Consider the following 24,285-nt stretch of genomic DNA (forward strand, 5'->3'; position numbering starts at 1 on the left):
TCCGCGATGTAGCATGAGTCAGCACTTCTCTCCTTTTGGGAGAGCCCAAGTGGGTGAAGAGGACAAAGGGAGGCAAGTCCACAGCCTCAAAGCTGGTGAGAAGGGTGTCCTGCTGGGCATCGACCACCTGCAGACAAACCAGCTTTAAAATGTCATTGTGAGCTGAAATCGGTTTGGCTCAGTGGATAGAGCGTCAGCCTGTGGACTGAAAGGTTCCAGGTTCAATTCCGGTCAAGGGCATGTACCTTGGTTGCGGGCACCTCCCCAGTAGGGGGTGTGCAAGAGGCAGTTGGTTGAAGATTCTCTCTCATCGGTGTTTCTAACTCTTTATCCCTCTCTCTTCCTCTCTGTAAAAAATCAATAAAATATATATATATTTTTTAAAAAATGTCACTGTGGGATCCTATCTACTGAAGATGTGGGCATGCTGGACGTCAAATCCAGATTCCTGGGTGCTGAGATGGAGAAGGTGCAGCTCCGAGAGCGGGATTTACTTGAGATGCCGTGTGAAGGCCTGGCGGTAAGGACACTGTTTGATGAGCTGACGGTGAATGCAAACCTCCGAATATACCTGCTGAGCAACAAGTTCCCTGGCAGTGGCGTGCCTGCGGAAATTCCTTGGATTCTGTGCCGCCTGGTTTAAGAAATGAATCTGTTCGATAGGGACGGGACAGTACAGTAACACTTTCTGCATAAAAGTATGTATTTTACGTGATTAATTCCTCGTAAGTGAAGTGACCTGCAACTTCGTGGCAAAGACCCTTGTACCCAGAACCTTTAAGTGACAGAGGAACAGCCTGAAAAGTAAACGTACTCACGGTTTATCTGAATGCTTATTTAAACTTATTTTTGTAATGCCATAAAATGAGTATCTGGGTGGTTTTCAGATATGTTTTTCATTAATTTCAGAGAGGAAGGGAGAGGGAGCTGGAAGCATCAAGGTCACTGGTGTGGGAGTATCTACTTACCTGTTCCAGAGTCCCACCTTCACCCTTTCCCCCAGCATGTCAACATTCCCTTTCTATAGACCCACTTCCTCTTGCTCCTGGCTCCTCCCCATTGAATAAGTGCCCAATAGCTTTAGTTTCTGTTTCACAATGAAGTCCTCCCCAGTGCAGAGAACTGCCTGTTTGGTGTGAGGAGCAGCCGTGACCACGGAGGTGGTGGAGAGATGGCCCTCAGCAGCGTCCAGGCTCCCTTCGTGAACCCAGTGAGTTCCAGGCTGTGGGCACAGGCGATGCTGCAGGGCTGACTGGCTGCCTTGCCAGGGAAGCCGCGCTGGGTCTCCTAGGAAACCAGACTGGGGTGGCAGAGGGTGCATGGGGGGCTGACATGCCCGATGGGGCAATCCGGACCCACCCTCTGCCCCAGGCCGGTCTCACCCCCAGGGGTGATAATCACCACAGTGGTGCATTGCACAGATGGTGCTGAGCTCCCTCTGGGCGCCTGACCTGCCCTGGGTGCTGAGGGCAGGAGGGCACTGGGCAGCACTGGAAGAGTGGGCTCTGTTGGGATGAAAGGGGAAGTCAGCAGGGCTTCTCGGGGAGCCCAGCAGCCAGGCCTGGGTTCTGACTTAGGAGATGGCCTCCCTGGGTTCAGCCGTTTCCTAGCCAGGTGGCCTCAGGCGAGCTGCTGTTAGCTCTCTGGGCCTCTGTTTCCACATCTGTAAAATAGGGGTAATCCTTGAGCCGCCTCCCAGGATTGGGGTTAGGATGGAGGTAGCATATCTAGGGTATGTGAATGGTGCCTGGCACGCGGTGGGGCTGTAGAAGTGTGCAGCATGGCTCGGAGTCTGGGGGCAGCAGGGAAGACCTGTGAGGGGTGTCTGCTCCCTGGGGGTGAGTTAACAGGGCAGGTCCAGGATGTGTGCAGAGGGACCTTCTGGGGAGTGAGGGAGGAGGGGGCTGCCCTGCAGTGTGGGATGCAAAGGGAAGCCTTTCATCCCAAGGTCACGTTTGGCCACATGTGTGGGCCCTGTCTGGGTGGCCGGGTTTAAAGCCTCTGAGCTTTGTTATCCCCACGCCATCCGTGAGAACCTGAGACTCAGAAACGTTGAAGCCACTTACCAGATGTCCCAGATGGTGGAGAAGGAGGGTGCCTTGTTTACCCTGAAGGGGAGGTGCCCACAGGGGGGGCAGTCATGGGGGAAGGCAGGCAGGTGGCAGCCCAGGCCCATGAGGTCACTGTGCCCTGGATCGCCCCGTGGAAGCCTCTCCCAGCCTCCGCAAAGAGTTTCTCGAGGGCCGGGAGGTGGATGACAGGACCCCTCCTGGGTGGGGCACGGGGTAGGCGGGTGGGCTGCAGCACAGCACTGAGGGGGAAGCTGCCTGGGCCTCCCCCTCCAACCGCCCTGGGCAGGGGCCCTGGCATGGCCCTGGGCTCACCTTGAAAAGGCTCTGCAGGTGGAGCTGCAGAAAGTGGGCCAGGCCCCGTTGCTGCTTCAAGTGTGTGTGCGGAGGCTCAGGGTCAGAAGTTGTCCCCTTAGGATCATTGTCTGTCAGATGGGGGATCCCAGACCTCCTTCTAGGCCCTGACACTTTCTTCTCATGGTGACTGGTTTGTACTTTTCTATCCTTGGGTCCAAAAGCTACTAGTAATTATGCACATCAGAGGGCAGTCCCAAAGGGCAGCAGAGTTCAAACTGGGCCTTGGTGCCCTGGCAGGTGGCTCTTTTAGTTGGAGTGTTGTCCTGATCACCAAAAGGTTGTGGGATTGGTCCTTTATCTGGGTGCAATCCAGAGGCAACGGATCTCTCTCTCTCTCACTCTCTCTCTCTCTCTCTCTCTCTTTCTCTCTTCTCTCTCTCTCTCTCTCTCTCTCTCTCTCTCTCTCTCTCTCTCTCTCTCTCAAATTAAAGACCATATCATTCGGTGAGGATAAAACAAACTGTTGTGGGGTTGAACCCTAGGTTCAAAATAAGACCCCCGGAGGCTGAAGATTGATTTTAAAAAACGCAGGCAAGGATTTATTAAAACAGGATGGCCGCAAGAGCACCACATGCAGGTGGCCACACTCATAACAGCACCGTTCCAGGTGTAGGCAGTCCTTTTAAAGGTCTAAACCACAAGAATTTCCCTTTGTTCTAAATTCTAAAGGCTGGGAAAGGGCCCACAGGGTCGTTCCCAGCCACTTCTCGCTGGACTTGGGAATGTGGCCCTATCTTGCGATAGCAGATAGTACTGAAGCCGAGCGGAGCGGTTCATCTCTGAAGGTTATCTACAGTTTCTATTCCTGAAGCTTCTGAGTCAGTGGGAATCTATCTCCTGTGGTCCTGGCCCACAGGCACAGGAAAACTGCCTTAGCCTCCAGATCTCAATCTGGAAGCTGAGGTTACTACTACCTTATTGTTTAAGCAAGTAAGCGAGTGCTGAAGCCAGAATAGCAGGGTCAAAATTCAAACAGCAGTTTTTACCTAAGTATGGTTGCTACCATACTTCAAAACAAAACAAAGAACCATACCAGGGCTTTGGTGTCAGACAAAAAGGACGGTGGGTGGAGTCCCTACAAGTGCCAGACACACCCAGTCACTCTCTCCCAGGTGACCCAGAAATTTCCAGCAGTCAGGAGTGAACTCCTTCTCTTCCAAAGTGTGCCAGGAAGACCGCACAGCCTGGCTGTTCCGTTGACCAGCTGACCTCCATGAGGGTCTGCCTCGGAGGCCTCACCCCCATTCCTTGCCCAAGCCCCGCCGGCCGCATCTGGCCCAGCCTCCTCAGAGGCCAGGGTGGAAGCTGGCACCACACGCAGGACAGGACTGGCTGTTTGTTTGGGGAAGCCCTCAGGGACCAGCAGCCAGGATGTCTGTGCTTCATCCTGAGAAGCAGCCTGTGTGGGGCTTCACAGCATGGGTGCTGGGATCCACAGCCCACTCTGTTCCGCTGGGTGCCTTTGGGCAAGTTACCAGACCTTCTGTGCTCAGTTTCCCCATCTGTAGGGGTGGCCCTGATAATGGCCAGGGCTGTTGCCAGGATAACTAGGAATGTTACGCCCAGGTTTTGTGATCCCCAAGGACCACCAGGGAACCGAGTCCGATGCAATTGCAGAAAGCCTGAATTCCATGCTAGCATGGTCTCTGTCCCACTCACACCGACATCTGCGTGGTGGAAGAGCACGGGCTTCAACAGGTCAAGGGCTTTTATAGGGGTGATGATGTCACTGCTTTGGCTGCCTCTGATTGGTTGGGTGAGGGCTAGGGTCCAGTTACAAAATGGAGGATAGCTCTGCCCTGCCCCACAGTACAAAATGGAGTCAGGAGTTAGCCCCTCCCCATCCTGCCCTCTCAGCAACAGCCAGGGAAATGCGCCCCAGAAGCACCTCAGAACCTTTGGGGCAGCAGCCTCTTTGGCTGAAACACTCCTACCAGCCCCTGGAGTGAGACCTTTCTGTCCTGGGGGCCTGGCTCAGCCCTCTGAACCCCCAGAGAGGAAGAGGAGGAAAGAGGCCTCAGCCTCTGGGCCTGGCCAGGAGCTGAGCTCAAACTCTGACCCAGCAGAGGTGAGGAAATTAAATTACTTAATTCATCCAGGTTAGAGTTGAGAGGATGCTGGCCCTTTAAATGAGAGAGATGGCACCTATTTCACCATAGACTCTGCCACTCCCTATTGTCCCCCACTTGACAATCTCCCTCATACACACCACCTGCCTGGCTCCTATAAGCATTTCATTTTTCTAGGGAATTGGCTAAAAGAAGTTAGAGAAGACGTTAACTACTAGAGAAATGTGAAGATTGACTAAGAGCTACAAGTAATCTTCTAGGTTAATGCAGGTTAAGAGCACAACAGATCAAAGGCATCCTGGAGGTTAGCTTAAAAGTCAAGAAGAAACCAATTTGGAAATTTTGCTCAGAGATCAAGAGGGAAGAGGGTGGTAGACACACCTACTATGTGCCAGTTTCTTCCCTGTCCTTTTCTCACTAAATCACGGATCTTACACAGAAGGTAAGATTTATCCCTATGTTACAGATGAGGAAACTGAGGCAAAAGAGGCCACATAAGCTTCCTGAGGTCACTCAGGAAACGAGCAGCAGAATGAGGCTCCAAACCTGGGCGATGCCTGGCTCTGAAACGATGCAAGCCTCACCATAATCATTGTTCCTTCCAAGTGACCCGGGAAGGGCGTTTGACAAAGTGGGCTCTATGGGGCCTGGGAGGCGTGCAGACACCTCACTGGGGCCTTGGAGGTTGCCCAGGGCCTGGGGAGGGACTGGGGAGCAGGAGCAGGAGAGGAGGCTGCCCGGAGGCTGCAGAGCATCCAGGACCAGGTGCCACCTGAGGTGGCTGGGAGGGCAAAGGTCACGGTCACACTGTTCTATGGTGGATGTGCAGGAGGCTGCCTTCTTCTTGGCCTTCTCAGGGGAGCAGAAGGTTGGTCCTTTAGGATAAACTGCTGGCCTCCTTGGTCTTCTGGGTTTCTGAGTTTTCAACCAAGGCCCTGGGGTTTTTGCCAGGAGCCCCTCTCACTACCCTGATTCCTCCCCCTTTCAGGGTCATGTTCATGCTACTTTCTCCTCTGGAAAGCTGTCACTTCCTTCCAAGGGAGGCCAGCTCCTGGTCACATGGTCTCAGAGCCTGGTGGTCTCCTTATCAGTCTCAGAGTGAACATGTAACTCCCCGGATTCAGGTCCAATTCCTCACAGGCGGGGAGCCTGAGACTCCATATGCCCAATTCACAGCTGCAACCGGCCCCTGGGACATTGCCCTACACACCAGGCCGGCGACTAGCAAGTGCCAGAGGGATTGGACAGAAGGAGCAGGACCCTAACTTACTGCCTTCTTCTCCCTGCAGATCGTCCCCTTCTCTGGGACCATCCAAGGGGGCCTCCAGGACGGACTGCAGATCAGTGTCAATGGGACGGCTCTTCGCGCCTGTGGAACCAGGTACCTGGGACTGTTGTTTCCCCCAGCCTTTCCCTTAGCAAACCATGGCCCCTGTCAGCTCAGGCTGGCTCCCCCAGCACTGTCCAAGCTGCCTGTGCCTGGCTAAGGGGATGCTGAAGAGCAGGGCCCGGTCCCTGCCAACACTGCATGGCACCCCTGCCCTCTGCCAATAGCATCTGGACACCATTAACATAGACTCCCCAGAGACACAGGCAGAGCGGGAGCTCACGGTCTCAGGCCAGCCCAGGGACAGATGTTTATGGGCTAGGGTTGAACTTGCACGCGAAGACCCAGAGATGCAAAAACAATGCCTCCTTTACTCCCCATGACGGCCTGCACTTACTCCGTGGCCCTTGTTTGGCTGACGTGGAAATATTTAAACTTGGCATCAAATGTAATTCGATTTCTTTCGGTTTCAAGTTCATTCCTAGAAAACACTAAGGCAATGCAAAATTCAAACATCTCCTCGGCACTGTCTCCCACCCAAGAGGGGACTTTGGGGCTCAGGGAAGACTTTCCCGTCTTCTCAGAGGCCGAGCACCCTCCAATGCTGGCCCAGCCCTGGCTGCCCGAGCTGAGGTCCGGGTGGTGAGGAGGTGAGGGGCTCTTGCTGATTTGGGTGGGGCCCTCCCCTCTCCCTCCTGGTGGCTGCCTGCTGAAGCCAAAGGTGCCCACAGAAGCCTTTCTGCACACACGGCCCTCTCTTGGAAGCCTCTGTCTCAATCCCAGGTGTCTTTTGTTCCCAGTGGTCCCTTCATCACCTCACACAGGGCCTGGGGACCTTCTGGATCCCTTCACATTCTAGGCTGGGCCCTCCCTCATCTCGGCTTGTAGATTCCTATTGACTTTGTCCACCATCGCCTTCCCTGCCAGGTGGGCACAGGCACGCTCACCCTGTGACATCTCCCTGAGCCCTGAGTGCCTCCAGGAGACGCCAGGAGGGCGAGGCTCCCAGATGGCCCTAAACCCTGCCATTGGGGAAGCTGAGCCCTCACCTCTGACCCTCCATCCCTTCTCTCTCCTTGTCCCTCTGCCTGCCTCCTGTCCTTCTGTCCCCATCTCTTCCCATGGGCCCTTTTGCACTCTCATCCCTGAGACCAGAGAAATGGAGCTGGGTGACCATTGAGGGACAGATACACCCAGAGATATTTCAGAAACGATAGCCTCATGTACAGAGGAATCTGGACTCAGTCTTCTGGTTCCAGAGTCACTGGGAGCCTCCTTTCCTTTTCGTGTCCTCAGACTGGCTGAGGGCCCCCAGAGGGAGCTGGTATTGAGGAGGCCCCCAGAGCTCGGCCTCCTCCACAGAGACACCAAATGGGCTCTGTAGGAATTGAATAGAACGTCTAATGGGCCACCTCCGGGCTTGGTACAGTGCCTGGCCCTGTGGGGGATGCAGAAGACATGAAAGTGGGGGCCTTCCCTGGGTGCTGTGCATTAGTTGGGGACAACAGAGTGACCTCAAGAAGCAAAGTGTGGGCCATGTTCATGCTGAGGTAGGGGAAGGCTGGAGTAGACAGTGATGCCTCGGGGAGAACCTCGGATTGGGGCTGGTTTCAGGCCATGAGTCTGGGAAAGGGCAGAACAGATGTTTATTGTGAGCCCGGCTCCTTGGACTGTCCCTCACCTTAGAACAGGGCGGGGAACCTTTTTTCTGCCAAGGGCCATTTGGTATTTATAACATCATCTGAGGGCCATACAGAATTATCAACCTAAAGTTCAGCCTGCTATATTTGGTCAAACATTGAAGTAACTCATTCCTAATCCCTTGGCAGGGCCAGACAAATGATTTCACGGGCCTAATATGTCCCGCGGGCCCAATGTTCCTCACCCCGTCTTAGAGCCATATCTATACCCAAAGGAGGTTTTGAAGGTGAGGGCTTCCTGCCAAGCAGAGAGACAGGAAGGAAATTTACTTGTTTGGGGAATTCCTAAACACCATCTCACTAATCATCCCCAAAGGAAGGGAGTCACCCTCCCTCAGTGTGGAGACTTGAGGGTAGTGTTTGGGGTTTGGGGTCAACCCAAATGACAAACGGTACCATTTGGGGTCAGGGTCAAGGCCTATGGACATTTGGGCACCACTCCACACCTCATGTGTGGGACACACACCAGCCTCTGATTGAGGAACAAACACACATCCCGGAAGTTCTCCTTCCTGGAGAGCCCATATCCATCCCATACCTCCCCTGTTAGACACCGTCTTTCCAGGTAAACCCCAAAAATGTGACATTTCTCTCCATTTGTTCTCTTACTTCCCAACTGAGCAGCCATGGGCTGGCCTCTAACCAGTGCCCACTGGGCATGAGAGGCTCTTGCTTCTGGGCAAATTCCTGGATTTGCATCTTCATACAAATGTGAGATCAGTTTCCAAGTCCTGTGCTTCCTGAGGCTAGAGTCTACATTGTTCTTTACCCAGTTCCTGCTTATTTCTCGAAAGTCACACTAGAAAGGGCAAAATGCAATAATCAGACAAAACACACTAAGCACAAATTAGGTAAACAAAAGGAAAGCAGCAAAGTGGGATGGGTGCAACCTGCCTCACAGGTTGTATGCAAGTTCCCAGGCACACATGAAAGTCAGAGGTCCCAGGGGCTCTCCTGCTCCTGCCTTTGTCCATAAACCAGAACACTGTCTGATATCCATCCACCTAGGTTTGCTGTGAACTTTCAGACCGGCTTCAGCGACAATGACATTGCCTTCCACTTCAACCCTCGGTTTGAAGAGGGCGGGTATGTGGTCTGTAACACCAAGGAGAAAGGACGCTGGGGAAATGAGGAGAGGACGATGTATATGCCCTTCCAGATGGGCATTCCCTTTGAGGTCCGTTTCCTGGTGCAGAGCTCTGGATTCCAGGTGAGCAGGGTTCTCCTCTCTCCCTCCTGCTCTCTGACACCTGCTCTATCAGGCCTGGAATAAAGCTCTTATTTATTATTGTTATTATTATTTGTTGTTGTTGTTAATCCTCACTTGAGGACATTTTTCCATTGATTTTTTAGAGAGACTGGAGGGAAGGGGACACAGAGAGAGAAACATCGATGTGAGAGAGACACATCAATTGGTTGGCTCCCATTTGCGCCCAGACTAGGGTTGGACAGACATTGAGCCTGCAACCAAGGTGCATGCCCTTGACTGGAATTGAACCTGGGACCCTTCAGTCTGCAGGCTGACGATCTATCCACTGAGCCAAACTGATGAGGGAAAGAAAAGCCTTAAAATAATGACCCAAGCAATGCCATTATAGAGATCAGAGGAGGTTACAAACCTTCACCTGCACCTACACAGCACCTGTTGCTTCTGTTACCAGGAAATAAGAGCTGATAACCCCCACCTGCTCTTTGGCCTCGGGTCCAGGTGACTTCCATCCTCTGCTGCAGCCTTGTCCGCTCCAGGTCCCTGACAGCCCCTGTTTGGGGTGATGCTGTGGCAGCCCTTCTGCCGGCCCAGGGGTGGCTCAGGGCTGAGGGTGGAGTCATTGCTCTTGCAGGCAGAGCAGTGCTGCTGGGCTGGGGGAGAGGATGGCTGTGTCTGTGCTTCTCTGTGTGAAGGGCGCTCCCAGGCCCTCAGTGTGCAACCTGAGGCCCCCTCTCCTCTGCTCTCAGGAGCACTTTATGCCCATTGAAATGCGCACATTGAAATGGCATCCATGGTGAGCTGAGAAAGACACACCCAGAGCAATAATCATACAAGAACTCAGAAGCCAGAACTAGAGCCAAGTGGTGACTGGGTTTGGCTGCATTTGGGATCACATGTGTGTTCCTTACCTGGGGCAGCTCGGAAGGCTGGGCCCCCACCTACAGGGGATGGAGGTGAAAACTGGACAGGCCTTGATTTCTAGAAGCAGGGGTCCTAGTGCTCCGGTGTGCTCCCCGCCCTGGTCTGGGACCCTCCCCTGATATATGTGCTCCTGTTGACAGGTGATGGTGAACGGAAACTTCTTTACCAACTATTCACACCGCGTGCCCTTCCACCGTGTGGATAACATCTCTGTCACTGGCGCTGTGTCCCTGACACACATCAGCTTCCAGGTCAGATTGTCCAAATGGCATCTGTCCCAGGGTCTGGGTGCAGGAGCCAGTCTGCTATGCCTAGGCCCTTTGGGTGGAGCCAAAGGTTCCAGCTAATCTCTCATCCAGATGGCTCTGAGGACATACCTCCCGCTGCCTCCATCCCGTGTCACTGTCTCTGTCCAGATCACCTGCCTCAGCCTCCCTGACTTCTTCCCCTCTTGTCTGTCACCTGTACTCCCACCCTCATTAGAAAGCCATGTGGTTCCCCAAAGAACCCAGCTTGGGAATCACACTGAATCTAGCTCAGATCCCAGTTCTACCATTGTCACCAGCTGTGGGATCTCAGACAAGTGAGTCTGCCTCTCCCTCAGTTTCCTCATCTGTGCAAGGGGCCTAGTCACAGCCTCCCCAGGAGGAACTGTGTGGGCACAATGAGGGAATACATGTCAGAGGTCATGAAATGGTCCCCATGGGCCACCCAGGGTCTACTGGACTCTCTCTTCATTTTCCAACTTTTGAATGTGGTGCCAACATCTACAAGGTCAGGAGCCGGTGTGCGCTGTGGAGCTGAGTGCTGGTGAAGGCTGCACCACAGGATGCCCCTCGGCCATGCACTCCAAAATAGTGAAGATGGTAAATTTCATGTGCATTTTACCAAACATTTTCCAGGTCAGGTGATACCACATGGGTATCTGAATGTCTCACTTTTTTGTGAAAAGTGGGAAGATTGGGGTAGGCCTGGCCCACGTTCCCACAGGGCCCCAGGCTCCTGGATTAGAGATGTTATTTCCACATCAGTGTTTGAGTGTGCTCCTGAAATGGGAAAAGCACACAGTAGGCCCGCAGCAAATATGAGCTCCTCTCTCTTTGGTCCTCACCTCTCATATTTCCTCCCTACCCAAGTCTCTTGCCTACCCTGTCCCCACCTTCTTGGCTTCCTCCCTCTCGCCCCTGGCTTCTTAAAGCTTCTCTTCACGCCATGGCCCCTTTTGTTTTAACAGAACACCCGTGCAGTCTCTGTCCAGCCTGCTTTCTCCCAGATGCAATTCTCCCAGCCTGCCCGTTTCGCACCCAGACCCAAGGGGCGCAGACCAAAAGTGAGTTAACCGTGGAGACCCTGAGAGGCTGAGCAGGAAGGACAAAGGGTCTGAGGGAGAAGCTATTCCAGTGAGGAGGCAGCAGAACCATCAGGCCTCCCTCCCCCTCCCATGCCCACCCAGGGTTCCCTATCTTCACCCACCGGGCACCCAGGCCTCAGATCTGGGAGGCATCCTCCATTCGTCCCTCCCTTCCTTAATATATGTCCGGGCACCAACGCCTCTCCTTCCTGAAGCCACTGCCTTGGACTAGACCACCTGACTCCTCACCCCTTACCCCCTCACCCCACTAACTGCCACAGAGACCTTCCCATAGCAAAGGTGATCTCATCCTCTCCCTCCTGAAAAACTTAGCCTAAAGGCCCCAGGCTCAATAAACTGAAACTCCCCAGCAGGAGGAGCAGAATCCTCCCTAGTCCTGCCCAGCCCATCTCCCGGCCTCCCACCTCACCCACGAAGACCCTCCGTCAGCCTCCACTGCTCACTCTAGGCTCCTTCCGGCCACCATGCTTTTGCATCTGCTGTCCTGGGGCCAAAAGGACCCTTTGCCACCTCACCCCAGCCAACCCCCTAACTGCCCTTCAATGCTCTGCTTCAATGTGGCTCCTCAGGGCATCTTCCCTGCCTGACAAGTTGCTGGATGCCCCAGCCCTTCCCTGCCTCAATAGACATTTCACAACTCTGCACGCCAGGCACCATGTCCTGTTGTAAATGTATTTGCATGTTTGTCTCTGTCACTCCACCCATCTTTGCCCAAACCCATGAGTTTGGGGTTGTGACTTGTCCCTTGGTGTATCCCCAGCACTGTGCCCAGTGCCTGGAGTGCAGTAGGGACTGGAAAAATGAAGGAGGGATGGGGTTTGCACAGTCAGTAGAAGGGAGACCAGTCAGGGAAAGCAGACCAGTCTGCTGGGTGGGGAGGGGCCTGGGGCAGGAAGAGGAGCAGGGCCTGGCTCTTCCTTGGCCATCTGAGCAGTGGGGGAAGGGGCAAGGGTGCCTCCCTCTCCAGCTTCCTGTGGCCCATCACACTGCAGGGTGGGTCCCTGCCACCTGCCACACTGGCCTTGGGATGGTGGAGCTCCGGGGAGCCTTTGCAGGGCAGCCCGACTTTGGCCCTGGCCTTGGGCAGACAGGGAATGCTGATACACCCAGACCCAGCTGGCACCATTTTCTATTTGATCGCTTGCTACCGGGACAGTAGCAAGGTGCTTAACCTCTCTGAGCCTCTTCTCTCACTTAGCAAAAGGAAAGCTAAGGATGCCTCCCTCACAAAGCACTGAAGCCAGAGCTTGGCACACAGTAGGCTTCACTAAATACTAGTTTTCACTCTCCTGGTGAAATAGGACACGGCTAGCTGAGGTGAGCTGTATGTCCTATGTCAGACACATCCTTCTCGCTCTCTAGAGGAGCTGGCTGGATGTCCCCTCTCCTCCACCTGCCCCTCCCTGTTTTTAATCAGCCACCTGGATCGGTGGATGAGCATCTGGACACCACAGGCTCAGGGCGGCTTGCTTGGGGGCAGGAAGGAAGGGAGTGTGGGTCTGGGAGGCATTTCTGACCACCGTTTCGGCTGTCATCTCCCCATCTCCTCACCAATATTAACCACCAGCTTTATTTTTCTCCCCTTCAGCCTCCAAGTTATTGGCAGGCCACTGCGGCTCCCATTGTAAGTCTTTGTTCTCTCTTTTGAAACTCTTCACTTTGGTTCTTCCTATGGGTTAAAAGGAGGAGGCAGGACCAGGCATTAGGCCTCTGCCAGAGGGCGACTAGCACAGCTGAGGCCAGATCTCTGGGACACCTGCTGACCATAGTGGGGGTGGGAAGGAAGGTTTTTTTTGGGGGTAGGAGTGGTTGGCTGGGCTGATGAATTGGGAAACAAGCTGAACTGCCCAAGCTCCTGCCATTCTGTGGACACGATGGCCCGCATTTACTTCTTCCTGCAAAGTGAAACTATGCTAGAGAAACTCCCCTGGGAAGGAAGATGGGCCACCAGGCAGTTTTCAGAGTCTGGTCTGGGCTACTGAGAGGGTTCCCCACCTGCAGCTGCTGGGAGGGTGTGTGTTAAGTGGTGCCCTCTGGAGGCAGATTGCAGGGTTGGTGCTTGTGAGAGCAGGTGAAAAACCCCATTTCTTTCTTCCAGACACAAACTGTGGTCCACACAGTGCAGAGCACCCCTGGACAGAAGTTCGCTGTAAGTCTGCAAGCTCCATCAGCACACAACCCGCTCCCTCCCACTGGTATAAGTTGGCGGGGAGCCCTGGAGTTAGGGGAGCTGCCTGTGGAGGGGCTGAGGGCAGGTGGCCATGATGGGGGCTGGGACAGTGGCAGGAAGTTGCACCAAGGCTGACAGGAGAGGGAAGGCGAATGGGAGAATCCAGGGGCGGAAGCCTCACACTGGAGCATCCTCTCTAGAGTGCTTGGGGGCCTGGGTGCGGTGTGACCCCACCCTGAATTTCCTGGTCTCTTTTCAACAGAATCCCGTAATGCCCTCGCCGGCGTACTCCAGCCCCAGCTATGTAAGTGATTTCTCAGGGAGTGTGCGGTTCTGTTTGTGCAGGGCAGCGGGGGAGGCAGGGGCAGCTCACACAGGTGAGCTGAGGTTCTTCAAACATCCGGGAAACTAGAAGACGGTTGTAAGGAACTTTCACCTTCCAAAGTGCCCCTTTGTCACAAGCACATTATACGGCCTCTTCTCAGCCCGAGTATCCTTTTGTGTCCAGCCAAGTTCTTTTCGTGGCAGTTTATTTACTTACTTATTTTTAATCCTCACCCGAGGATATTTTTCCACTGACTTTTAGAGAGAGTGGAAGAGAGAGGGAAAGACAGAGAGAAATATTAATATGAGAAACATTGATTGGTTGCCTCCTTCATGTGCCCTGACCAAGGCCCAAGCTGGGGAGAAGCCTGGAACAAGGTTCACACCCTTGACCTGAATCAAACCTGGGACCCTTCAGACCTAAGGCAGATAGATGCTCTATCCACTGAGCAAAACCGGCTAGGACATTTCGTGGCAGTTGAAGCTCATAAATATGAGGAACACTGGGAAGGTTTCCTTATTTGCTAACCAAGTAAAGCTATTGCGACATTTTTTGTTGTTGTTGTTAACTTTATTTATTTTTTAAAATATATTTTTATTGATTTCAGAGGAAAGGAGAAGGAGAGATAAAAACATCAATTATGAGAGAGAATCATTGATAGGCTGCCTCCTGCAGGCCCTCTACTGGAGATTGAGCCACAACCTGGGCATGTGCCCTTGACCAGAATCAAACTTTGACGATTCTGTCTGCAGGCCGACTCTCTATCCATTGAGCCAAACCAGCTAGGGCTCTCACGATTCTTTCTTGAAAATATATGACGCTCACACACACTTGTCAAACTCAGGTGACAGTCCAAATTCATGGACATTGGCAGAGAGTTCCCCCAACAGCGGTTGCCTCTTTGGCTGCCGCTGGCTGACATGCCCCTCTCCTCCCGACAGCCAATACCGTTCTTCACCAGCATCCCTGGGGGGCTGTACCCCTCCAAGAGCATCACCATTACAGGCATCGTCCTGCCCACTGCCCAGAGGTAAGCCTGGGCTCTCCGGGAGGAGAGATACCCAGAGATGATCCTGCCCCCACCCCCAGCGCTGGGAGGGGCTGGGGCCCAGCGCCCAGTGGGCAGAGATCCAGGTGAGCTGCCCACTCCAGGTTCCACATCAACCTGCGCTGTGGGAATGACATCGCCTTCCACATGAACCCCCGTTTCGATGAGAACACCGTGGTCCGCAATACGCAGACCAACAACTGTTGGGGGCCTGAGGAGCGTGGCCTGACCCGGAATATGCCCTTCGTCCGAGGCCAGGGCTTCTTGGTAAGGTGCCCTGCCTGGAGCTCCAGGGGGCTCCGAAGGGGCAAACGAAGAGGGGGTGAGGGTGGAGGGTGACTGGGGGCCCCTTGAATAAGATGGGGGCTGAGGCCTCTTGGGTGAGGGTTGGGCCCAACAAGTTATTGTTATTATGGTTTTCCTATTGCTGCCCCATGTAAAATAGGAGGTGGAATTTGCTGTTTACAGAGGGGAAAACTCTCAGGTTCTTTGTCTGAGGTCACACAGCCAATAAGTGCCAGAGGGAACCCACGAGTGAGGTCATTCATTTATTCACTCACTCAGTCACTCAGTCATTCAACAACTATTTGTCAGCTCTGTCATCCAGGCCCACTTGGGGCAGGAAGGAGCCCAGGTGTTGGAGGGGAGCAGTGAAGCAGCCAGACCACGTCCTGCCTGGAAGTTTACAGTTTTGTGGGGGAGGGTCATCGCAACAGGTGCTGTGCCCAAGCAACAGAGAATAAAGGGGTACAGTGAGGCCTGGACAGGGACCCCGCTGCCTTAGATGGGGACAGCTCTCAGAGGCCACAGTGCACTGGAGAACTCAGTGACAGAAGGAGTTCACCCCACAAAGATCTGAGTTTCCCAGCAGCTATTATTGCAGAAGGGAGAGTCCTGGGCCTGGCCTGTCCATGAACCAAGAGGGTGGTGAGGCTGGAGGCCAGGATCACAGAGCAGGAGTGCTCAGCCCTGATTACAGACCCCTTGGAGAGCTTAAAAAATAAAAATAAATTCCTGGCTTTGCCCAGGCCAGCGAGAGGCTGAGCCTGGGCATCGTATTGTTAAATAGGCCAGCGCTCCTCACCCAGGTGGAAAATGACCGATGTAGGGCCTTGAGGGCCATGGGAAGGAGCTTGGGTTTCAGTACAGCCCGTTGGTGGGTTTGGAGCCAGAGAGCAATTTACTTTGGTTTACAGACAGCTGTGTGACTTTAGAGCAAGTGACTCCAGCGCTCTGGGCCTCAGTTTCCTTATCTCAGAAATGGGGCTCATAGCAATATTGATCTCAGAGAAGTGAGAGTGAAATGGCACTGTGTGAAGTGTGCTGGGAGTGTTAGGCATTGTGACGGGGATGAGGCAGTTTGCAGCTCTGGCTGCCTTGTGGAGAGAATGTTTGGGTGAAAGAGACCCAACACCGGGAGCAGGTGACCGCTGCGGAAGTGGAGGTGGGCAAAAGCGGGGCACAAGGCAGACTCCCTGCCCCTAGAGTCTTAGGGCCCAGAGGGGGAGGGAAGATGGGAGAGGGAGACATGACCTGAGGGGGCGCCTGACTTGACTAGAAAAGGGTCAGGCTGCCAAAGGCAGGGAAGGCTTGCCAGAGGGGGTGAGTCCCGGAGGGGGAAGAGCAGCTATCCATGTGGGCAGGTGTGCGGACTGCAGAGCCTGGGGAAGGGCACTCTCCGCCAGGGGGACAGAATATGGGGAAGGACAGGAAGAAGGACATGTTGATGAAGAGGGAATTCTTCAGGGTGACTGCCCTGCAGGTGAGGGTCGGGCTTCATTCACGCTTGAGGAAGGCAAGCAGGAGCTGGTGGAGGCCAGCCTGCATTCAGGTTTGAGGGCCTTCCAAGCAGAGTGCAAATGATGCGGCCCGTCTGTCCAGGTGTGGATCATGTGTGAAGGTCACTGCCTCAAGGTGGCTGTGGACGGTCAGCACCTGTTTGACTACTACCACCGCCTGACGAACCTGTCTGCCATCAACAACCTGGAGGTGGGAGGCGATGTCCAGCTGACCCTGGTGCAGACATAGGCGGGGTTCCGGCCTGGGACCTCGGGCTGGAGCATGCTGCTGTCTGCATCTGCTCTTCCCTGCACCTTCCCTGTCCCTGCCCCAGCCCCCACCCTCCCAACCCTTCCTGGATCTGGGGCTTTACTGGAGAGACCAGGCCCTTGTCTGCCCTGCAGCCATCCTGGAGTGGAGAAGGCAGCTGGTGTGGACTGCTTTCCTGTGACTGGGGCTCCAGCTGTCCAAATCCCACCATCAGAGGATGGGGGAGGGGTCAGTGCAGGCTGAAGCCCATGTGCAGTCTCCTTAGCAGAAAGGGAACATCCTGGGCCTTCCCAAGCTCCCAGGCCGGGGCTACCCCTCATCTACCTCTTGGCCCCATCCCCACCCTCCATTCCAGTCCCCCTCAGGCTCCACCACCACTGGGTCACTCCCCTGGGAGGCGGTCTCCTCAGCCCCTCCTCTTTCTCCAACCTTTAACCTTTCCCCTGATTGACACCTGCTGGTCTCCACCACCTGACAACACTTTTTCCAGCTGGATGCCCCCCTTTCCCAGTGCCTTTCAAATAAAGAGAAAGAACACTCGGGGTTGGCACATATGCACAGTGTGATTGCGGTTTATTCAATGTGTTTGCACACATGTTAGTGTCTAGCATCATGGTGTTTCTGGCCAAGGAGAGAGCATGGACTTACGTTGATGAGGGTGGGGGACCTGATTCATTTGTGCTCTCAGTGGGTCCCCCCAAATGCCACAAGGTGTAGGAGAAAGCAGCCGGCCTAGTGCTCTTCCCACAGGAAGCTCTCAGAAAGGTGGGCTGTGAGACACTTACATTTGGTGAATGCTACATGCTTTTGCTGAGTTTCAAAGCATCACTTTGCACAGAGCATGTTAGAGGCTCTGCAAGTCTTATTATGAAGCAACATGTCAGCCTTTGTTTACCTGAGCAACCAGACCCAGCTGCCGGGTCAGGGCTCTGACAGCCCCTCCAGCTCTGACATCCATCACCTCTATGATTCCTAGAGCACAGGTTCTTAACCTTCCAAATGCCACGACCTTTTAATACATTTTCTCATGTTGTGGTGACCCCCTACCATAACATTATTTTCGTGGCTACTTCAATAGTAGTAATTTTGGCCGAAGCCAGTTTTGCTCAGTGGTAGAGCGTCGGTCTGCGGACTGAAAGGTCCCAGGTTCGATTCCGGGCAAGGGCATGTACATTGGTTGCAGGCACATCCCTGGTAGGGGGTGTGCAAGAGGCAGCTGGTCGATGTTTCTCTCTCATCGACGTTTCTAGCTCTCTATCTCTCTCCCTTCCTCTCTATAAAAAAATCAATAAAATATATTTTAAAAAATAGTAATTTTGCCACTGTTATGAATCATAATGTAAATAGATATGTTTTCCAATGGTCTTAGGGGACCCCTGTGAAGGGTCGTATCTGGGAGAGGACATTTGGCTGGCTGTGCCCCGGGGATTAACCCACCATGTGGCCCTGACTTAGTGCTGAAGGTCTCAGGGCCTGTCTCTTCTCCTGGAAGAGTGAATGGAAGAGCTTCCCAGCATCGCTCTTTCAGTGTAGCTGCCTACATTTTAGAGCTGAGCAGATGAGGGCTCAGAGATGTAAGGGGGTGTGTGTGGGGAGCCAGGGCACTCACCATAGTCTGTGCTTTTAATGCTCCTCCCACACACAGGCAGTTGTCCCATTACCTTGGGCTGGCCAGGCAGGCGAGAATAGGCTGTGTGCACCTCAATCAGCACCCCTTTCTGGTCTATTTCCAGCATCTCTGCCCATAGAGGTATTCCAAGTCTGGGCACTAGCACCCTAACACCAGGGTCATGTGTCCTCTCTGGAGCCCTGCAAGACTCAGCAGGCTGCAGTTACAAGAGTGGCCACCAGAGGGTTGGCTTCAAGGCCTTAAATTCTCATTTCATCCCTGCAAGTATCCTCTCTAGTACTTTGCCCACTTCTCAGATGAGGAAGCTGACTCATGCATTTTCTCCTTCAACACTTAGAAGTACCAGGTGCAGTCCAGGGTGCTAAGATACCAGGAGATAATATTTCCTGTCCTGGAAAGATTCAGGCCAGTGAGTTGCATTGATCTCACTTGTCCGCAACTTGGGGGCAGGAACCAAATCTTTATTATAAACTTACTAGAGGCCCAAAGCATGAAGATTCATGCAAGAATGGGCCTTTCTTCCTCTGGCTGCTGGCACCGCCTTTGCTCTGGCTGGAGCTGCTTTTCTGCTCCAGCCCAGAGCTGCCTTTCTGCCTTCCCCAGAGGCTTGGTGCTGCTGAGGTGATGGAGAATGCCAGTGTCATCGCCATGTCAAAGCCACAAGCATTACACCCTGTCCCCACCACTCAGAGCCTGCATAGGAAAATTAACCTGCCATCTTTTGGGGTTAATTTGCATAACCCCACCTATTGGCTGGTGGCATCACCAAGGTATGGTCAATCAACACATTACTCTTTTAATAGATAGATTTGGAATCATACAAACCTGGGTTGCAATCTTGACTGGATGCTGTGAATGGTGTTTGTTTTAGAGTTGTAGGATCTTGTCTTCACACACAATCTCCGTGAAATGAGAATAGCATCATGTTGTGAGAATTAAATGGGAAAATGTGAGCCAAGTTTGTGAGGCACAGCCATAGGATAATGGTAGTGGAGGTGTCAGGAATCAGGATAATTATCAATAGTGATGATGTAATAATGACATCCAGTGCCTTTTGTAAAGACGTGGGCCTAAAAAGTTGCAGGTGAGTTAATGCATTCTCTTATTAATTTATTAATTCAATCACCCATCTGTCACCATGCCCATTTATCCATTCATCCATACCATCTATCCCTCATAACACTCTCTAAGTTCCAGGCTTGTCCTAGGTTTTCAAAATACAAAGATGAGACATAGTGGCACTCTTTTTCTACCTCATTGCTAAGGACCAGGACTTTGGTTACATCCTGCAGACACTCAGAAACATCTGGTTTACTCAACACAATTGTGCTTAGAAACGGGATGGGACAGGACGCCTGACTTCCCACCTGGCTTTGACAAGTCTCGCTTTGGACAGCTGGGGTGGATCCCACTTGGAGATGAAAGGCCAACTGTGAGCTCCGGCTTCCCCCAACTCCAGGCCCCTGCCACTGCCTCACCCAGCACACAGCCCCAACTTCACCTGGCACAGGGTCTCTAGCCTCTGCCTCTCGGGTTCTTCTGTGGCCAGCTGAGCCAGCTTTCGGAGCAGCAGCTGGATTGGGGGCATGGTGAGGCCCAGGAAGTAGGTGAGGGCCTGGCTGAGGGAGCAGGGGGGCAGTCGCTTGTCTTTGACCCAGTAGCTGCCTAGGAAACAGTCAGATGGAAAACGTCCCATTTAGGTTTCCCAAAGGGAGATGAGGCCTCCGGGGCAGACCCCCTCCTCCCTCCAGCTGTCTTTTAAGGGGAGAGAAGACACTGAAGTTCTGGCTTCAGGAACAGCAACAGGGCTCATGTGCCCAACTCATGTGCAGGAAGATGGGCTCAGACATATGGGTGCAGGGAAGGCTGCCCAACAGCCCTCCAAGGGGCACCCAGAGTGACTCAATCCTATAAACTAACCATGCACCAGAGTCCAGTCCCTTCCTCACCCAGACCTGATACCCACAGGTGGATTACATCTCCAGACCTTCCTGTAGGTGACAAGACATAGTTTTACACCATTTCCGGGCAGGCATTTGGAAACAGTTGCCACTTGGGCTGCCCTTCTCATACAAACCCAGCAAGACAAGTTGTTTTTGTCAGGTTGGACCAAACAATTGAATCAATACCTCCTCTCCCTGAGAACTGACCTTTAGGCCACTTCACAATGGACATCCCACTTGCCTAGACCACAACCCACTTGCTAAGACCATTATCTTTGCCCCCGCTCCGGATTTCCCACAATCCGGAACTGCACAGAGAATTCTCCACCCAGAAAAAGTCCCCGTAGAGTCCTTTAAAAACTGCTGACTGCCTTCACTGGGGTGCTGGTGCCATTTTGGGGCTTAGCCCACCTGGTATCCAGATGACCTAATAAATTCATATTCCTTTTCGGTGACCCTAACAGTCGTATCACATCCATTTACAGAGACAGGCTAAGATAGTTCAGTCACCCAGCTAGTAAGTGGGCAGCCAGAATTTGAACCCACATCTGCTGGTCCCTTGGACTCCTTGAGACTCACCACTTCACTCGGGTGATTGGCGGCTATTCTAGCACCTCCCAGTATAGGACCCCAGGGGACTGCAGTCATGGGCTTTTCTCTAAACAAGCAACTGGCCTCTGGGCATACATCAGTCTTTGGTGGACTTAGTCACTGTGTGCTATGAACAATGTGGTGTAAGTGCCTGGTGTTAGATTTTTTGATTTTCAAAGATGATTCATATCCTAGAAACATATTGCCATCCATGTCACAGCTTCTCGCTGAACACTTAGACAAGCACCCAGACTGCCCCTATCCATTAAGTTCCCCTTGTAGAAAGCTCTGGGTAACCTAGATAACTGACCTTCTGAATGATCCCACTTTTACCTTCCTGCACTCTAATTTCCACCTAACCACCCTGCCTTGTACCTCAATAAAGCAGAACCCTAGTCCCTGATTTCTCTCTCTCTCTCTTCCTGCGACCTTGCTGTGTGGCCTCCAGGACTTGTCAGTAATAAACCTGTACCTTCAGTGTACCCTGATGGTTGCTGGTGAGGTGCATCTTGCAGTCACAATCAGAGCCACAAGGGCGGTTTTGTCACCACATTGGCTCTGATTAGGGAACTGTCTGTGGGGGCTCATCCCAGGTAGGATGGGGCCAGGTGAGTGCCCCAGGCCTTTCTAGCCATTAGGATGAAACTATCCAACAAAACAGCATGGCAGTTCCTTCAAAAAACTAAACATATTGTAGAATCACTCTTTAATCCAGCAATTCCACTTCTGGATGTATGCTCTAAAGAACTGAAATAGGGAATTTATAGTAGCATTATTCACAATAGCCAAGAGATGAATGGAATAACAAAATGTTTAGACATAGAATGGAATTACTCCTTAAAAAGAAAAGAAAATTTTTTGTAATTCATTAACATTTACTTTAGATGAATCAATTTTCAAAGAATACATCAAAAAAAAACAAAAAACCATCTAGCCCTAGCCAGTTTGGCTCAGCAGATAGAGCATCGGCCCTGGGACTGAGGGGTCCCAGGTTTGATTCTGGTCATGGCCACATATCTCAGTTGCTGGCTGATGCCTGGGTTGGTTGGCACACATGTGGGAGGCAACCAATCATTGTCTCTCTCTCACATCAATGTTTCTCTCTCTCTCTGTCTCTCCCCTTCCCTTGTACTCTTTCAAAAAAAAAAAAAAAAAAAAAAAAAAAAAAAAAAAAAAAAAAAAAAAAAAAGAAAGAAAAAGAAAAGAAAGAAAGAAAGAAAAGCCAAACTTTTTAAACTTAAATTCTTCTAATGCTACTTCTTCAAAATAGACTCGCCCAGGCCGTGGTATTTTGTGGAAGAGCCACACTCAAGGGGCCAAAGAGGCTCACGTGGCTCATGAGCTGCTGTTTGCCATAGACCTATAGGGCATTATAGGCAGCAACTAGACTCAGTGCCAAAAGGGCCCCCTCTGGCTGTATGAGGTCAGTCTGTGCTACATCCATGTTATGTGAACAGATAGGAGAGATGGCTATGGGCTCTCCTTTAACTATTTATGTTCCTCATTCTGTGGAATCTTTGCTGAATCTCAGATGGGGCAGTTCAATAGATTCTTGATACCAGGAAGCCAACCAATGATGTGCCATCAGACTTCACCTGCAGTACCTATAGGTTTGGGTGAATTCCTCTCTTCTCAAAGATCCCCAAATATATTGAGGTCCTGGGCCTTCCGCACTCACCTTGCGTGGCTGTGGGTAAACAAGGTACCAGGTTGAATTTTCCAAGGGGTTTTATTGGCTCCAGAAAGTCCTCACCGGGGAGAGGACACTGTCCCTGGGAGGCCTCAGGGCACCCCCTTTCTGTGCTAAGGGGAGGCTCTCTGTCCATGTGGAGAGCACAGCATAGGATGACTGGCAGGAGGAGAGGTAAACCAGTGAAATCTACCATCTCAGGCCTTCCAGCCATAGGACTAGCTCCCTGGTCTTAGCTTCCTCAGTGATAATGACCCCGTCAGGGATGTGTCCCTCTATGGAGAGTGGCCAGAATCAGAAAACTTGGGTTAGAGGAGCAACATCTGGAGTTGGACCCCAGTGTCCTGGAGAATGTGAGAGAGGCCGACACTCTGAGATGAGGGGACAGAGATGTAGGAATTAGGAAGTTTTTCCTATCAAAGCTATCGGTTAGATATTCACTTCATTTTTTTTTGTAACCTTTATTTTGTATTCAAATCCACCCAGGCCTCCCTTCCTCAAAAGACAAAGGCATAGCTCTTCCCCATTTCCTGGCAGACAGTTAAAGTCTAACATGTAGTTAAAACTACAGACCTTCCTGTAGGAGACAAGACATAGTTTTGCACCATTTCCAGGCAGGCATTGGAAATGGCCCCCTCTTGTAACTTGGGCTGCCCTTCTGAAGTTAAGACTTTCATGATAGATTGTGGAATCACGCCCTTAAGCCAATCAGGGTATGGTGCAGTAACACGTCAGGGGTCAAAGGAGACAGACTGCCTGTTCTGTGTGCTTGCCCACCATATTGTTGCTGGGGCGTTGCACCCTTCTGCAGAAGTAGGGTGCCTTGTTGATCCATTATCAAGCATCTATTGTATCCCTGAGACACTGGTGAAGAGCATTTCTAACAAGAGATGCCCTGGTGACTGTAGGGAGAAGATGTGGTTCATCAGGTGTTGGGTATAGATGAAACAATGCAATACAATCAGACCTTCTCAGAGGTCTCAGAGGGCTTCCATCTTGGACAATTCAATTCTCCACCAAGATGTTCAAGGAAACAATGTCTTCCTGTTGAACAAGATTTGGTTCTCAACCTGACAACCCTTTCATGCTGCTACCTCAGCATGACAAAAAGCATCTCTTAGGTCACAAACAAAGGAGAGAATGAGATTCAGTTTCCCCCTAAACCTCCTGTTAACCTCTCAAGAAATCTGCTGTGGATTTTTTTTTTTTTTTTTGGTGTGTGTGTGTGTGTGTGTGTGTGTGTGTGTGTGTGTGTGTGTTTTCTTTCCTAGCTGGTGAAATGGATGATTAGGACCATTTTAAAACATTGAGAGGCCACCAAGAGTGTTAATGTTGCTAAGCCTGTGGGAGAACACCAGGATGACAGGCAGTTGAAGAGCTAGAGGAAAACTTTTGCTGATTTGGATAAATGACAAGCAGTCAGTCAGTCACAGCATTTCTGAGGCAGTGATGAGTGAAAAAGTGAAGATGCAGGATGCTGACTTCCTGAAAGAAATCCCTGGAACAAGTGCTGAGGGTGATTAGGGGGTGGTTAGATACATTTAAGAAAAGAAGTGTTAGTTCATAGATTAAACAGTACATTAGAAAAATACTATATAAAAGAAAGGTTAAAGCAGAGAATCATTAGTGGAACCGGAATGAATTCATTCGATTTACATTGTGTCTAATGGGAAAACTGATTCGGTTTTTAAATAAATAGCTATTCCAACAGCCTTCCAGAATGATTTAAGTTTGAGAACCAAGATTCTACTGTATTAGCATGTATACCTGTTAGAAATAAGGCAGAGCCCCCAACTCAGAGACCTGGTAAAACA

General features: G+C 52.0%; 1 protein-coding gene across 2 annotated transcripts; it reads left to right on the plus strand.

Annotated features, from left to right (window-relative positions):
• Nucleotides 1–1,058: 1,058 nt before the first annotated feature.
• LOC311611050 (galectin-9-like) lies at nt 1,059–17,171 on the plus strand. 2 transcript variants are annotated; one of them, XM_084862781.1, is made up of 11 exons: nt 1,059–1,210; nt 5,785–5,876; nt 8,531–8,732; nt 9,794–9,904; nt 10,888–10,983; nt 12,614–12,649; nt 13,124–13,174; nt 13,458–13,499; nt 14,462–14,550; nt 14,673–14,835; nt 16,450–17,171. In XM_084862781.1, exons 1-11 carry the CDS (start codon nt 1,172–1,174, stop codon nt 16,594–16,596), a joined length of 1,068 nt encoding a protein of 355 aa, XP_084718907.1. In that variant the 5' UTR covers nt 1,059–1,171; the 3' UTR covers nt 16,597–17,171. The 2 variants fall into 2 exon arrangements, with proteins under 2 accessions (XP_084718907.1, XP_084718908.1); XM_084862782.1 differs by lacking the exon at nt 10,888–10,983.
• Nucleotides 17,172–24,285: the final 7,114 nt, after the last annotated feature.

This window comes from Pipistrellus hanaki (assembly GCF_964339955.1).
Source record: "Pipistrellus hanaki genome assembly, chromosome: 16".
Lineage (NCBI taxonomy): Eukaryota > Metazoa > Chordata > Mammalia > Chiroptera > Vespertilionidae > Pipistrellus > Pipistrellus hanaki.